This window comes from Corvus moneduloides, chromosome 16 (genome assembly GCF_009650955.1).
Source record: "Corvus moneduloides isolate bCorMon1 chromosome 16, bCorMon1.pri, whole genome shotgun sequence".
Taxonomy (NCBI): Eukaryota; Metazoa; Chordata; class Aves; order Passeriformes; family Corvidae; genus Corvus; species Corvus moneduloides.
In genome coordinates this window covers 5630460-5643637 of record NC_045491.1, presented here as the reverse complement: position 1 = coordinate 5643637, position 13178 = coordinate 5630460, and the positions used below count along the sequence as shown (strand labels likewise).

The 13178-nt window shown below is 43.0% G+C and overlaps 1 protein-coding gene across 3 annotated transcripts in view; it reads left to right on the top strand.

Annotated features, from left to right (window-relative positions):
• MAD1L1 (mitotic arrest deficient 1 like 1) overlaps window positions 1-13178 on the top strand; it is a 348979-nt gene that overhangs the window by 161756 nt on the left and 174045 nt on the right. For all 3 annotated transcript variants that reach the window (XM_032126012.1, XM_032126014.1, XM_032126013.1), the window contains one exon: window positions 6109-6165. In XM_032126012.1, coding sequence (XP_031981903.1) covers window positions 6109-6165 — 57 coding nt within the window. The remainder of the gene's footprint in view (window positions 1-6108; window positions 6166-13178) is intronic.

Genomic DNA, 13178 nt, shown 5'->3' with positions numbered 1-13178 from the left:
AATGGTGTACAATGGGTTGAAGGCCACAAGTGTTGGCTAGCATGGGATAAATGGATATCTAACTTTAAAGTGAACAAGGAAATGCATGCATGAACTGTTGAAAGCTGAATCCCACGGGTGAGATTTCAGATTGAACACTAATGAAAATTTAATTTCAGTTCTCACACTATTTTAATATGCAGGATGACAATATGCAAATAAAGTGAAGTCTGACTGCAAGTGGCTGATGAGTTACTTCTGCTCAGTCTCTGCCACCCCCAGAAGTAATCTGTCTGTGGCTTTTGTGAAATCAAAGTTTTCCTTCTGTTTTCTCCACAAGCCAGAGCCTCATTCTTTGCATGAGAGGTAATTAGTGACTGCAAAGTTCTCTTCAGATTGTTCTCATCCTATTCCTGTGCTGCTCCATGGAACTCATCAGAGTGGTGCTTATGTTTCTACGCTGGATTGAATTCTAATTGTTGCAGTCAGTGCTTTCCTTATCAGAACTGTCCTGGGAGTGCTGCCATGTTTTCAAGTTTCCTTCTGTATTTCAGCTGCAGCTTCAATGCACTTTATTTGCCTTGTGTTTCCTGAATCAGATAGAAAAAGGTGATATTGTCTTCCCCCCCCCCCCCCCCCCCCCCCCCTCCCTTCTTCCCCAGCCTATGGCACCAGACAAGCTGTGCTGGCTTGGACCCTGTAGAGATCACATCACACTTTAGCCACACACTAAGGCCATCCAACTTGAGCCAAGAGTCTCCATCTTCTGTCTTCTTTTGTGAGTGATCAGGGAAATAAATAACTGTGAAATTATCCAAGGAATGGGGGGCAGCCAGCACAAGGAAACTGAAGTGATTTGGCATGTTAGAACATACAAGATTCCCTATTTCTGTGATCAGTAGCTGATATATCCTTGTAAATTTAAATTGTGTGTTAACTCTCAAAGAGGAGAAGCAAGAATTTAACTTAGAAGTTAATTACTTTGGAATAGCTATTAATTAACGTTATACCTGAATTAGCCAATTATCACACTTGACTTGGATTTGCATACAACTGTTGCATATAAAATACTTCTAAGGGTATCTTGGGCTTCAGTGAGCTGTAAAAATGCCATTTTTTGCAGCTGTGTTCCAGCTCTGCCAGGCAAAACCTCTTTGTCCTGTCCTCTCCTCCCCTGCAGGGGTGCTGCCCTCCCAACAAGTGGCCTTCCTTCTGGGGACTCTCACTTGGGATTTACAGCTGTGAAAGCACAACCTCAGAATAGGCAGCTGTGTATGCTCTCAGGTATTTCACCCTGATGAGAAAGAATAAAAATGGCACTTCTTAATTTGAGGTAGTGAATGTGCTGCTTGTTTCTCTCCCTTGTAGAGTACCGACATTGTATTAACGTGACTGTTACGATAACCATGTTTTTTGATGAAAGCATAAGACTAAAATGATGTTTCCAAATGAAGGTTGTTTTGATTTATTCCTTGTATACAGCACGCCTAATTTTGCTTCCCAAACTCTTTGAAGCAAGCTTTTATTTTATGGTGCTGGCTGTTGCCACTGCTGTGCTGTACCTGTGAGCTATTTAATGTGCCACATCGAGGAGTAAATTAATGCAGGTCCACAAAGAGAGCGCTTCAATTTGCTAATTGCTCGTAGAGCAGAGGGTATTGTTGTGTAGAGAAAGACTGTTCATTAGAGACTGAGTAGTTAATTTTTCCCTACAAATGGGGCTCACATTTGAGCTGCTTGCCCATCGTTCAGGGCAGTCAGCTCACCATCAGCCCCCAGAGGGGAGTGGGGTGCTCTGGATGTAGTGGGTTTAACAGCTGCATTGTCGCCACCAGGTTGCTTCAGTTTCATTCATTAAACCCTCTCTGACCAGCCTCCTCCAGTGCTGTCAGTGGAGGCTGACTTTTGGAAGGTCCAGAAGACAAATTATTGATACAGGGAAGCAAGTTAAACAATTCAGAAATGTCTCCTTGGAGCTGAATCGGTTCCTCTCCTTGGAAACCGCTCCTGCTCCTCTTTCAGCCCGAGCTGCAGCTTCCCAGTGAGGCTGGAGCACAGGTTCTCCTCTTCCTGCTGCTCTCTTTTGAGGATCACAGTCCACTGACAGTAGATTAGACTGTGTTTTCATGTAAGATGAGTATTTTGAATTGACAAACCCTTTTTTTGAAAGCTGAAAGTAATTGAGTACTTGAGAGGATTTTTTTCCCCTGCTTTGCTACTCGATTTTCCTTTACCTGGTTGTGTTGCCTTCGTTGGGTAAATTGCACTGTGTTTGTATATCTGATTCTTAATATCTGTTTGCATATCAGGTTTCTTAGTGCTTGAGCTCAGTCGTCTGTGGGAATTTAACACGTGTCTTAAGTAAAGAGAATTTCCTTGGAGCTTTAAGTTAACTTTTATGTGTAGCCTGAAAATTCAACACGGAAGTCTATCCTACTGAGAGATTCCTGAGAGATACCAAGGTGGATGTGATCAATTGAAAAGCCCCTAAAACAGAGCCGAGCTACAGAGAGAATCATGGAAGGGTTTGGGTTGGAATGGACCTTAAAAATCATCTTTCTGTGGACAAGGACACCTTCTTAGACCAGGCTGCTCAGAGAGCCATCCAACCTGGCCTTGGACACTTCCAGGGATCCAGGGGCAGCCACGGCTTCCCTGGGCAACCTGTGCCAGGGCCTCAGCACCCTCACAGGGAAGATTGGTTTTTTAATGTCTAGTCTAAGCCTACTCTTCTCCTGCTTGAAGCCATTCCCCCTTGTCCTGTCACTACCTACGTGGCTCTTCCCAGAGCAGAACTCTGAGATGGGACTGGCAAACTGCACCAACATCTGCTGGACCCCTGTGCCTTCCCACCACTCCTGAATGTCCCAGGTCCACCCCTCATGTTTTCCTTGTCTGGACGTGGCCAAAGATGGCTCAACCCAGAAACCCGATAGCTCATTCCTGAGAAGATACATTCCAAGAAACAACACAACACTATTTTTTCCAAGTCTTTTCTGGCAAATGCCTGGGGAATGGGAGCAGGGGCTGAGCAGGCTGCCAGGCACCAGTCCATGGCCCTCTGCAGCTCCTTCCTTCCAAGCTGTGGGGGCTGGCAGCTCCTCCCCAGCACTCTGATTAAGCGAGATGTGGGGATAAGTTCAGAGCCTAATTTCTCCTCCATAATTAAAAATGTGTGCATCTGTCATGCTGCTGGTGATTAGTTTGTATTTTCTTGTGGCCTAGAAGGAATATGGCAGTGAATCACTTTGCAAGCAGCTGTCCTCTAACAGCTGAGGGAGGTTCAATATTTGATTTAAGCTAATAAAAAGTCTGGGATAGGGCTGATGTTTACAAACTGGACGTGATAAAGCATCCAGATCAGCTGGATCACAGCCTGCCAAGTGCAGACACTGGGGACCCTGCTGAAAGATTGGGCTTTGTCTTGTGCTTCCCCACCTGTGTGAGTAGGTGGGCACGGACAGGGCATGGGAGGGTCCCCACTGCGGGCTGCGAGTGCATCCCGCAGCATCAGCAGCGCTGGGGAGGCCTCCTTGTTTCCAGCTTTGTCACTCTAACAGCTCTCAGTGCATTAAGTATGTCCCTTTTGCTCTTCTGTGAGAGTTGTAGTCAAACCATATGTATAAAAATCTTTTAATCTTCATAAATCATTTCTTCCAGCAGTCTAGTAAGGTTAGTAGTTGCTCTCTGAATTCCCAGTCGTTACTGACTCTTTCCCTTTGAGATGAGCTGCCTAGAAATAAATGCAATGAAGAAAACCTACTTTGTGATTTAGTTTTTATCTGATTGCTTCTTCAAATCATATTGATCTGCTATTGTTATGCTGCTGGCTTGGACTTGCTGTCCAGGTTTCTCTCTGTGTCTCTGTTGGCACAGCACCATGAAATGGTTATTTTCCCCAAGCCATATTATATATAAGATAAATTATGGCATATTTCCTGCTTGTATTTTCAATTTCTCCCATCCCTTTGTATTATTTCTCTCTTGCCTAAAAGGTTTTTCCAGCTTTCTCCTGAAGTAAAATATGTTGGAGTCTTTGCTATCCTTTTCTTCTGATGGTTATGGAGGTATTATACTTTAAAATGCTCTTCTACCCATCTAGTTAAACAGGCTCCTAGGGTACTGTTGCCTTGGTGTTATAAATAAAAATATTTACACTGTGAGGGTGACCAAAGCCTGGCAGACTGTGGTGGGCTGATCCAGGCTGGGTGCTAGGTGCCCACCAAAACCACAAGGGATTGAGCCTTGAGGGGATTCACACTCTTCCAATGTGGATTACTCTGTGATTCCAAAGGAGTCTGTGTGAACAGAGACTTGACCCTCAAATTCAGCTACTGTAAGAAAATACATGATTTTTAATGTAATTTTTAATTAAGTAATTCTTACATCTGGTTTAGAATAGGCTAGTGGTTTCCATCTAAAGGTCATCTTCATATGGATAAGGCTAATAAATATACAGAACAGTTGGGGTAGTTTGTAATCAAAAATATTCAGTCAGTCTTGGGGAGTTTTACAAAGTTTATGCCAGCACCTCTCCTAAATGACCTCTCTGAGGCCCTGCTGTCTAATTCTTCCCCAGCCTGCTGCTGTCATTGTGCCTGCTTCGGTAGCAGTGGGGAAAAGTCTTTCCCAGGTGTCTGCAAATTTACAGTTCCCTGAGGTTTCCACATCAAACTTGGTGATCATTTCATTTTTTTCTCTTTGCTTGCTTGTCCAGGCACTCCAGTTTTGGTTGGGGCTGACATCTCCTATGGTGTTTAATGAGGGTGTTTCATTCTCCTGTGCCAGGTCCCAGGCTTGTATTAAAACCCTTTTCATCTTATTTCAGTGTCTGTTCCTCAAATAATGTCACATCATCCCAGGCCGTGCTCAGCAAGAAGCTGAAACTTTTTCAGTTTCTGCTGAGCTCTGGGGCCAGGGAAATTTTGAACTGTTTGGTTGTTTGTTTGCATAATGGAACTTCTGCTGTGCTGAACACTTAGGCTGTATTTGTTTGTTTGCTTGCATTTCAGTTCAGCCTCCAAAGCTGAATGTTTTGCCTTTCATCATAATAAACTGTTTGCTGTTTGTCTCTGGTTTGGATGTGGCACTCAAAAGACCCATATTTCATGTGGTGAGAAGTTGAGGGACTCTGGAGGGTTTTAATGAATATTTGCTTGAAATTACGTGAATCGGTTTGTAGGAAAGTTGTTTTTATTTCTTTTATTTGTTTACATTGTTTTAATTATCTTCTCTGTCATTAGTGACTATTTTTTGGGCTTTCTGCTAAGCAGAGAAAGGCTGATGGCAGCCTAGCAGAGTGTTGGAAAATCAAAGATGTGGGAAGTAATAGCACTCATGTTATGTGTGGCTTCTATTAACCATCTCCTAAATACCAATTTTGTTTAAAATCCTTTTCCATAAACAAAACTCGGTGAAAGATCCTCTTCTGAGTCAAGTACCTGTTTCCCCCCAAATTATGCTGGGATAACAGAAGATATTTCTACTCTGATTTGAGATTCTTTACATTTCAAATTTTCCTTTAAAAAAAGTGAAAATGCTGCATTGGGATATTTTCTCACAGAAATCCAGGAGGTTTATGTTACAGAGCAGATTTTCTCAGTATTTTGCCCCACAGCATTTTGGAAGGCTTCTAAACACAACCCTGGACCCCAGAACTTCAGGAGAACATTTTCTATGGTGTTGACTTGAAGCACGCACTCCTTTCCAGAGCTATGGAGCTAAACCTCCTCTTCTTCTAAGTTAAGCTTGGCAAAAGTGGGTGGCTTTTAGACTCTTTCTGCAGCTTGCAAAGAAATGGGGTGGAGGCATGGTTCTGTCTGGCCCATGAGACTGAAATTTGGGCTGGCTCATGTAGTGGCATTCTGTGCAATAAACCTGTTTTTTAATTGTGTGTGTTGAGTTCAGGCTCTTTGGGACAGGATTGTCTCATGGCATGGGATGCTGGCAGGACAGAACAAGAACAAACACAATTCCTTCTCAGTGCCATGAAAATCATGGTGCCCTGGGTGAATTTTTGGGAGGAGAGGGGAGGAGGGGATGACAATCTTATTAAACTTCTAAAATGACATCCTAGAATGAATTTCCTTTTTTTTTTTTTTTTTTTTTTTCCCCCCCTGTGTCTTGAAGGCTCAGCTGTCTCAGGCCCTGGAAGAAGTGGGAAACCACAAGCAAAGAGCAGAGATGGTAAGTGTTCAATTTCTGCCTTTTTTTTTTTCCCCCTAGTTGTCTTACAGAGCAGTAATATGCAAAGTTCATTTGAACAGTGGATCAGTTCCAAATATTCAGAAATGAACAGCAAATAAACATTGTAAAAGTTTGTGTTGCTGCTGCCACTCTTGGCACTCCCTGTCTCCATGCTCACCTGGAAAAAGTGTTGGATGAGGTCTAGTGGTCTGTCTTCCTTTTTTTTTTTGGCAATTCCTTTTCTCCTTAGCAATTCTAGATCAGAAGCAAGCATTTTATTTCATGCTGAATTAACTCCTTTCTTTGGGGGCCTTTGATTCAGTCTCAAGTGTTCAAAGGACAGGCAGATGAGATACAAGGGAATTACCACAAACTATTTTTTTATAATGTCTGTTAATTTTCTGCTGGGTTCGTCCGTTTTATTGGCACTTCCCTCAAGGACCAAAAATAATAAAGGACACAAAACCAGGTAGTTGGGAGGTTTATGTGTAGTTTCATGACTTGGATATGATTCTTTATACTCAGGAGTAAATGAGGTGTCAGTTTTAAGCCATCTCGTGAACTGATGTTCTTGCTAATGGATGAATTGTGGGATTCCTGCAACTTTTTCTAGTCACAAGGAAAACCTGAGCAGTATCCAAGATGCAGAGACTCATTCTGTAGATGTGATTAATTTTATTACTAATATAAAAATAGGCCTGCATCACTGGCTAGTAAGTAGGTGCTAAACAGACATCTGTTCTAAAATCCAAATCATAAACTACAGTGCCAACATGGGGCTTTTTAGACTTGTGCTGACCTCTAGTAGGGCACTGAAGGGCAGGATGAGGTGCCCCTGCTGTGCTGTTAATGGGTTGCCCTACGTCTGTTAGGATCTTTTTCTTAATTTGTGCCTCTTGCTGTTTCAACATCAGATTTTCCATCATGAGAGCATTAATTGATTCCGGTTCTGGGGTGGTCTCACGTTGTGGGCAAACATTTTCGTATGCCCAGCTGCTTTCTGTGCTAACACAGGCCACAACTGATACTTCCAAAGAAAACTGAATTAATCCTATTTGCCATCTGATCTCATTATGTGCTGCCTTGTAACAGTTTCAAGTTCCATACAATCGGTTTTGCATTCTGCTCACTGGATGTATCAGAGGAAAAACTTGCTGTGATGTTTTAAAAGTTCTGATGTTCTGGGGTTTTTTTTAACATTTTAAAGTTTTTCATTTGGGCTCATTAAGCCTGGATTTTGAGTTGTTTGCGTTCAAAAATTTGTTCTATGAAGCAGGCTAGCAGAGGGCTGGAGAAACTGGAACTTCCAGTGCTAAAGCATTAGTTGGTGTTGTGCATCCTCCATCAGCAGAGGATAAAGCAGCAGTCAGTGTTCAGCGCCTATTCCCAAGGGTTTCTCAGTGGAAAACTCCTGGTCTTGTGATCTTCCAGTAACTCTTACATCAACCTCCCATGAACAGGCTGTTTTCTGTGGTGCTTTAGACCATGGATTGCAGATTGTGAGGTGTGGGCTTTATTCAGCAGCTTGAATTTGTTCAGTAAATACAGGAAACTTGATTCATACAGAGGAAAAGAGATTTTTTTTTTTTTTTTTTTTTTTCCCCCTCTTGAGGGAAACCCTGATCATGTAACTCTTTCTTTTCACTGGTGTAGATGGTTCTTCTGCATCCCCAGTTGAAAGCTCCCTGGTAGGGAAAGCTGTTGTCACTTTGTGTCTGCTACAGTGTTGGTGGTGAGAAGGGTCTGTCCCTGTTGGATGGGGCTGTTCCATAGCTGCCTGCCAAGGGCTCCTATGGATGTGCCACCAGCCCCACTGTCCTCCCTGCCATCCAGCAAAATTATCTTTATGTAGTTTTTTCCCCCCCTCTCCAGATCAGTGTCCCACCTGGATGGCCTTATTTTCAGACTCCTTTAAATTTGACACTTCAGCAAAATTATTTGCCTGGTTTGGATTGTTGGCCTCTCGCCTTCCTTTTCATCCCTTTCACCTATGAGCCTCCAGTCCCAGTTTGATGTTGAGCTGGGAATGCTGGGGGGCTTGTCCTGCTCTGGGTGCTGACAGATGTGGATATCGCTTTTCATCAGCTCTTCCGCAAGCAGGCCATGGCTCTAAGTGAAATGGAACAACAAACACCTGTCAGGTGCTCTCATGCAGTCTGGTGAATCTTTGGGCTGCTTCTGGGACAAACCTCTGTGCAGGTGACATCTCTGCTGCCACCCTGAAGAGCTCTGATGGCTCTGCCACCCTCCCTGGGGCACTGGAAATGAAGAGCTGGGCTCTGGGGCCAGGGAACTGGCTGATGGCACCTCACTGAGGAATCCCGTGGGCTTCCTTCTATCAGAAGGGGCATCTCTGGTGCCTGGTAAATGATTCATTTTTATGTAGCAATATTTAGAAGTGCAGTACTTGTGGGATAAATCTGATGGGATCGTGGCCTCAGTACAGCAGTAGCTGCACACTCAGGACCCTCTCCTCCAAGGACACAAGCTCAGGGAGTTGTGTCCCCAGGGAAAACAGCAGATGAAGGGTGGGGTGTGTGTGTGTGTGTGATAGGGAACCCTGTGCCAGGCCAGAGCAGAAGGGAAATGCTAGAGGATAATGGGATGCAAGTGGAATGGAGTGGCTGCTCTGGCTGCTCCAGTGCAGGGTTTCATTGCTTGTCAACTAAAAAGTGAGTGTGCTGCTGGAGGAACAACAAAAAAAGAAATTTAAATGTCTTCAGTTAATTGCAGTTGACAAGACAAAGGCAGTTTGACTTTCCAGTATTAATTAGCAAACCCATACTAATTAGCTTGTATAAGCACAATTCATGCCTCTTTCCCTAAATGCAATTAATATTGCAACTGAAGAACTCTCTGGGCTGTGCCTCTGTATCATTAACATACTTTGCCCTAATTAGACACGGCCAGTAGTGGCTGGAGAAATGAGTTTGTGATTACAACCATAAAAAAACCCTCTAATATTTTATATCCTTCAGGGAACTTGAACCTAGAATTTATTTTTTGATTTAAGAAAAATTACCCTTATCATTGTGCTGTGTAATTAACAATGAAACTTTGATTTTCCTCTCCCTCTAACCCTTCACTTATTTATTTTTCTTTATTCACAGGTAAAGCATGTTCATACTGTAAGGGAACAGTGCCTGCCCATAAGACACATAAGAGTCACCCCTCTCGATAGGGCTCAGGTCGCTGAGCAGCCCCAGAGATCCGTGGGGTTTGTCTGTCTTTTATTTGCTGAATGTTTGTTGTTTGCAATTTTTTTGTATGAATGTGTGCTTTTTTGACAATTTTATCAGCACTGGAAGTTTTCTTTATTGAGGCTGGTGCTACAGTGTCTTTATTTCCAGGATGTGCCAGGAGGTTGCTCAGAGTTCACGCAGCTCCCTGATCTGTGGTCCTAGGATCTCATTTCTCATGATATGCTGGTTTAGTGCTCTACTGGCCTAAAGCTGAGAGCTTCACTCACACCAAAATATTATTTGTGGAAAATGCCTTCTTGTTTGTTATATTATTTTTTCTTTCCTTCCCTGAGGGAGGGAAACAGAAGACGTGTTCGTTTTTGTAATTTTCGTTTGCCTTTTTCATATCCCTTTATAGACATGAGAAGATTGTTTGGCTCAAGCTTGCCATCCAAGCAACAGCTCTGATCTCTGATCTTATGCTTTCTTCCAGTCTGGTTCTGTAGCAGAGGGCATTCATGTCAAGATTTTTTGTTCTCCATCATTAATCCCTGAGGGAAGCTAGCTTGGTATTAAAAAAGCATCACCTGTATTTTCATTACCCTGAGGTTCTCTGGGTATCTTTTGGCTTTCATCTTCAAAAGACAGCTTGGCCCATGTGGGCTCTGAAATCTATAGACTGCTCTTTGGAAAAAATTAAATTTCACCCTCCAGCAGATTAAAAAGGATGGATATAAGAATCAGAAGAATTGCTTAGCAGCGTTGGAGGTAAAGAAGATTTGAAGTCCAAGAATGCCACCATCACCAAATGAATGGCATAAACTGAGTGTCCTTATAGAGGCAATAAATCCACCTTAAAATTAATATAATGAATGCCCCTTGCCTTGAGGAAAAGTGTTGGTTAACCCTTTGCAGAGAACAGGAGACCTTTATTTAAGAGCAGCAGGTCAGCAATAGTTAAAGAATCAATCATGTGTTCAGTCTGATGAAATCATAATGTTTAGGATTAACTTAAATGTCAGTGGCTGCCTACACTGATGGTTATTAGGAGTAGAAATGGAGACAGAAGGGAGAGTGCATGAAGGAAATAAACTCAGAGAACACTGAGCTTGATGTAGTTGGGAACTAGCTGTTAACTGGAAGGCAACATGGAAAAGTTATTACCTGTATTTTTAATTTACAGGTAACACCAATGATAGTAGGAGAAAAGTCAACTTTAATATAGAAACACCTGCCCTGGATTACTGGCCAATAGAGCTCATTTAATTCTTGTTTAAGTGTTACTGAGCATAAAGCAAGAAATACAACAGACCAAGAACAAAAGTGGCGTTCATTACTGGAAATGTAAATTCTCTGTATCCTCTGTAATAGGAAGGCAATTAAATGTGGGATTAGAGGGCTGAACCACAGTAGTTGTAAATAAAAATGAAACTCTGCTGGAACATCTATAGAACCAGCAGGTTGGGAGGGGCAGGAGAGAATTGACTGGTGCAGGAAGTCTCCATCTGTCAAAAGTGTATTACATAATTTCTGAATTGATTTATCAGGTGACAGCTAATTTCCTTCCCATGTGACAGATTTTATCCTAACACCTTATGTGAGGCCAGCAAAGCCAAGACAGATGAGCAGTGTGGCACTCAACTGAGCAGCAGGGTGAATAGTTCTAGTAAGGCAATCTTAGAGAAATATCCACTCCTCAAATCAGATTGAAAAGTATGAATCTGGTTATAAAGAGACAGCAAAAGAAGCTAATCCAGAATGAAATGATGCAGTAACAGAAGACTGGAAGAGGACTTTTAGATCATAAAGTCCAGTCCTTCAGTAACTGAGGCAAATGCAGCATATATCTCAGTTCATAAATTTATCAAGCTTGTCTTGAAACTGCTTTGGTTGTTTGTACCATTACTGTCATGGAAAGAGTGCTCTGACAGGTGAAATCTTCCCAGTTCCAACTGAAAATATATGTGCAGCTAATATCCATTTTTTTCTTGTGCTAATATTCTCCTTAAACTACAGTGACTGTTCTTCCTCCCTCGTATTTATGCTGTGACATATTTATAGAGAACAATTGTTCTCTCCCAGCCTTTCATTTGTCTAGGTTAAACAAATCAAGCTCTTGCAGCCTTCTCTTAAAGCTCTTCAGTTTTCTCATGAATCTTGAAGAGATTTAAGGAAAGCTGCCTCTTTCTGTCCCTCCTTTGAAGATGAGTAATCAGAGTGGTCACATTATTCCAGGTGATGTTCCAGCAGTAGCTTTTGCAAAAGTGTCTTCCATAGGATCATGGAGTACAGGCAGGAACCTCTTCCACTTCTGTAGTGGAAGAGCTGAGCTGCATCCAGGTCATCACCAGTTCCCAGTGCCACAGGGTGCTGATGTTTATCCTGGGATCAGTTCATCTGCCCCACTCTGTCCTCCTCTCGAGTTTCTGGCTGAGGAAGGCTCGGTTTGTAGGAAGGGGTTTCAGCTGTTTTGGGACTTGCACTGTGACTTTTCAGATCTGTGCTGTTCCTTCAATTTTCACGTAGCTTCCTCTTTCTGATCATTTTATGCTTCTCTGTGATAAAGCCTCTGTGCTATCAGTAATTGTGTTTGTGCGTTTATATTTTTAGACCCAAGGTCTTTAGTGAATTTTGTTTGTTTTGAATGTGTCTGACACATCTTTTTCTCTGTCAGGTAGTTCTAGTTTTACTTCAGCAGAGCCATTTGTTGCTTGCTTACTTCACAGTGTTTGTATTATTCTTCACTTTGTCATGCGATCCTGTAAACTCTGAATTATGAGTTGTTAGAAGAGGGGGATGATTGTGCAGGAGTCATTGATACCCTATTTTGAATCTTCCCCGTTTTAATTGTGGAACTTTAGTTCTGAAGGTGGAGTGAGGCCTAGAATAGAGGCATGGGAGTACACTTCTCCTTTCCCTTTCCCTACCAGAGAGCTCTCAGTGCCTGTTGTAAATAACTACATTAAAACTGGTCCCTGCTATTCCCCACGGGGTAGGAATACAGTGAGCTCTGAGGTACACAGACAAGGTTATTTTTTTCTCCCTCTCTTAGCCCGAGGAGTGATGAACAGCCTCAGCTGGTGTGTTGCACCTGCTGCATGTTCCCTCTTAGAAAATTCATGTTCAACACACAACACCGTGGCACCATCGGAAGCATCTGTTGCATGTGACTGTGGGCAAAGCAGGGAGTGTGGAGGGAGCCTTGGGATCCTGGTGGATCAGTGCTGACAAGCTGCCTGCAGGCTGGAGAGGTGATCAGCACATTGCACCCCTGCGCGTTCCTATCTCAATGCTATTTTAATTAGGTGAGGAGGAGAGACTTAGTGAGTCAATTCTCATGGTTTATCTCTGTTTTAAAAATCCAGCCGGGCACATGGGATCAAATAGCACATTCCCTTCAAATTAAAAAGAAATAAACGGTCTGTTTAAAAGTCCCATTACACAAATGAACCTGCTGTTGGATCCATTAACGGGGAAGTTTTATGGGACACGGCAGCACTGTTTGGTTTCAGCAGGACTGTTTTCATTTGCTCTTCCAAGGTGATAAGAGCTAACGTGGGGTTAGGACTGTCAGGAGGAAGAATGTGGCTTTCTGAAGTGGAGAGCTGCCTTCCTGCTGCTCTTCCCTGTAGGACAGGTGCTGCCAGGTTGGGGGTAAATGGTCTGACCCAGACCTGAAGAGCAATTCTAACTCAGGTAGGACTCATGGACGTTGCCCTAATCCCCAGCCCATCACTTGGGGTGGCCTCCATGCCACAGGTGTACTCCTAAAACCTGAGCTGTACTGACAGGCACAATTATAACAGGAACAAGGACTGGAGAGGGAGGAGT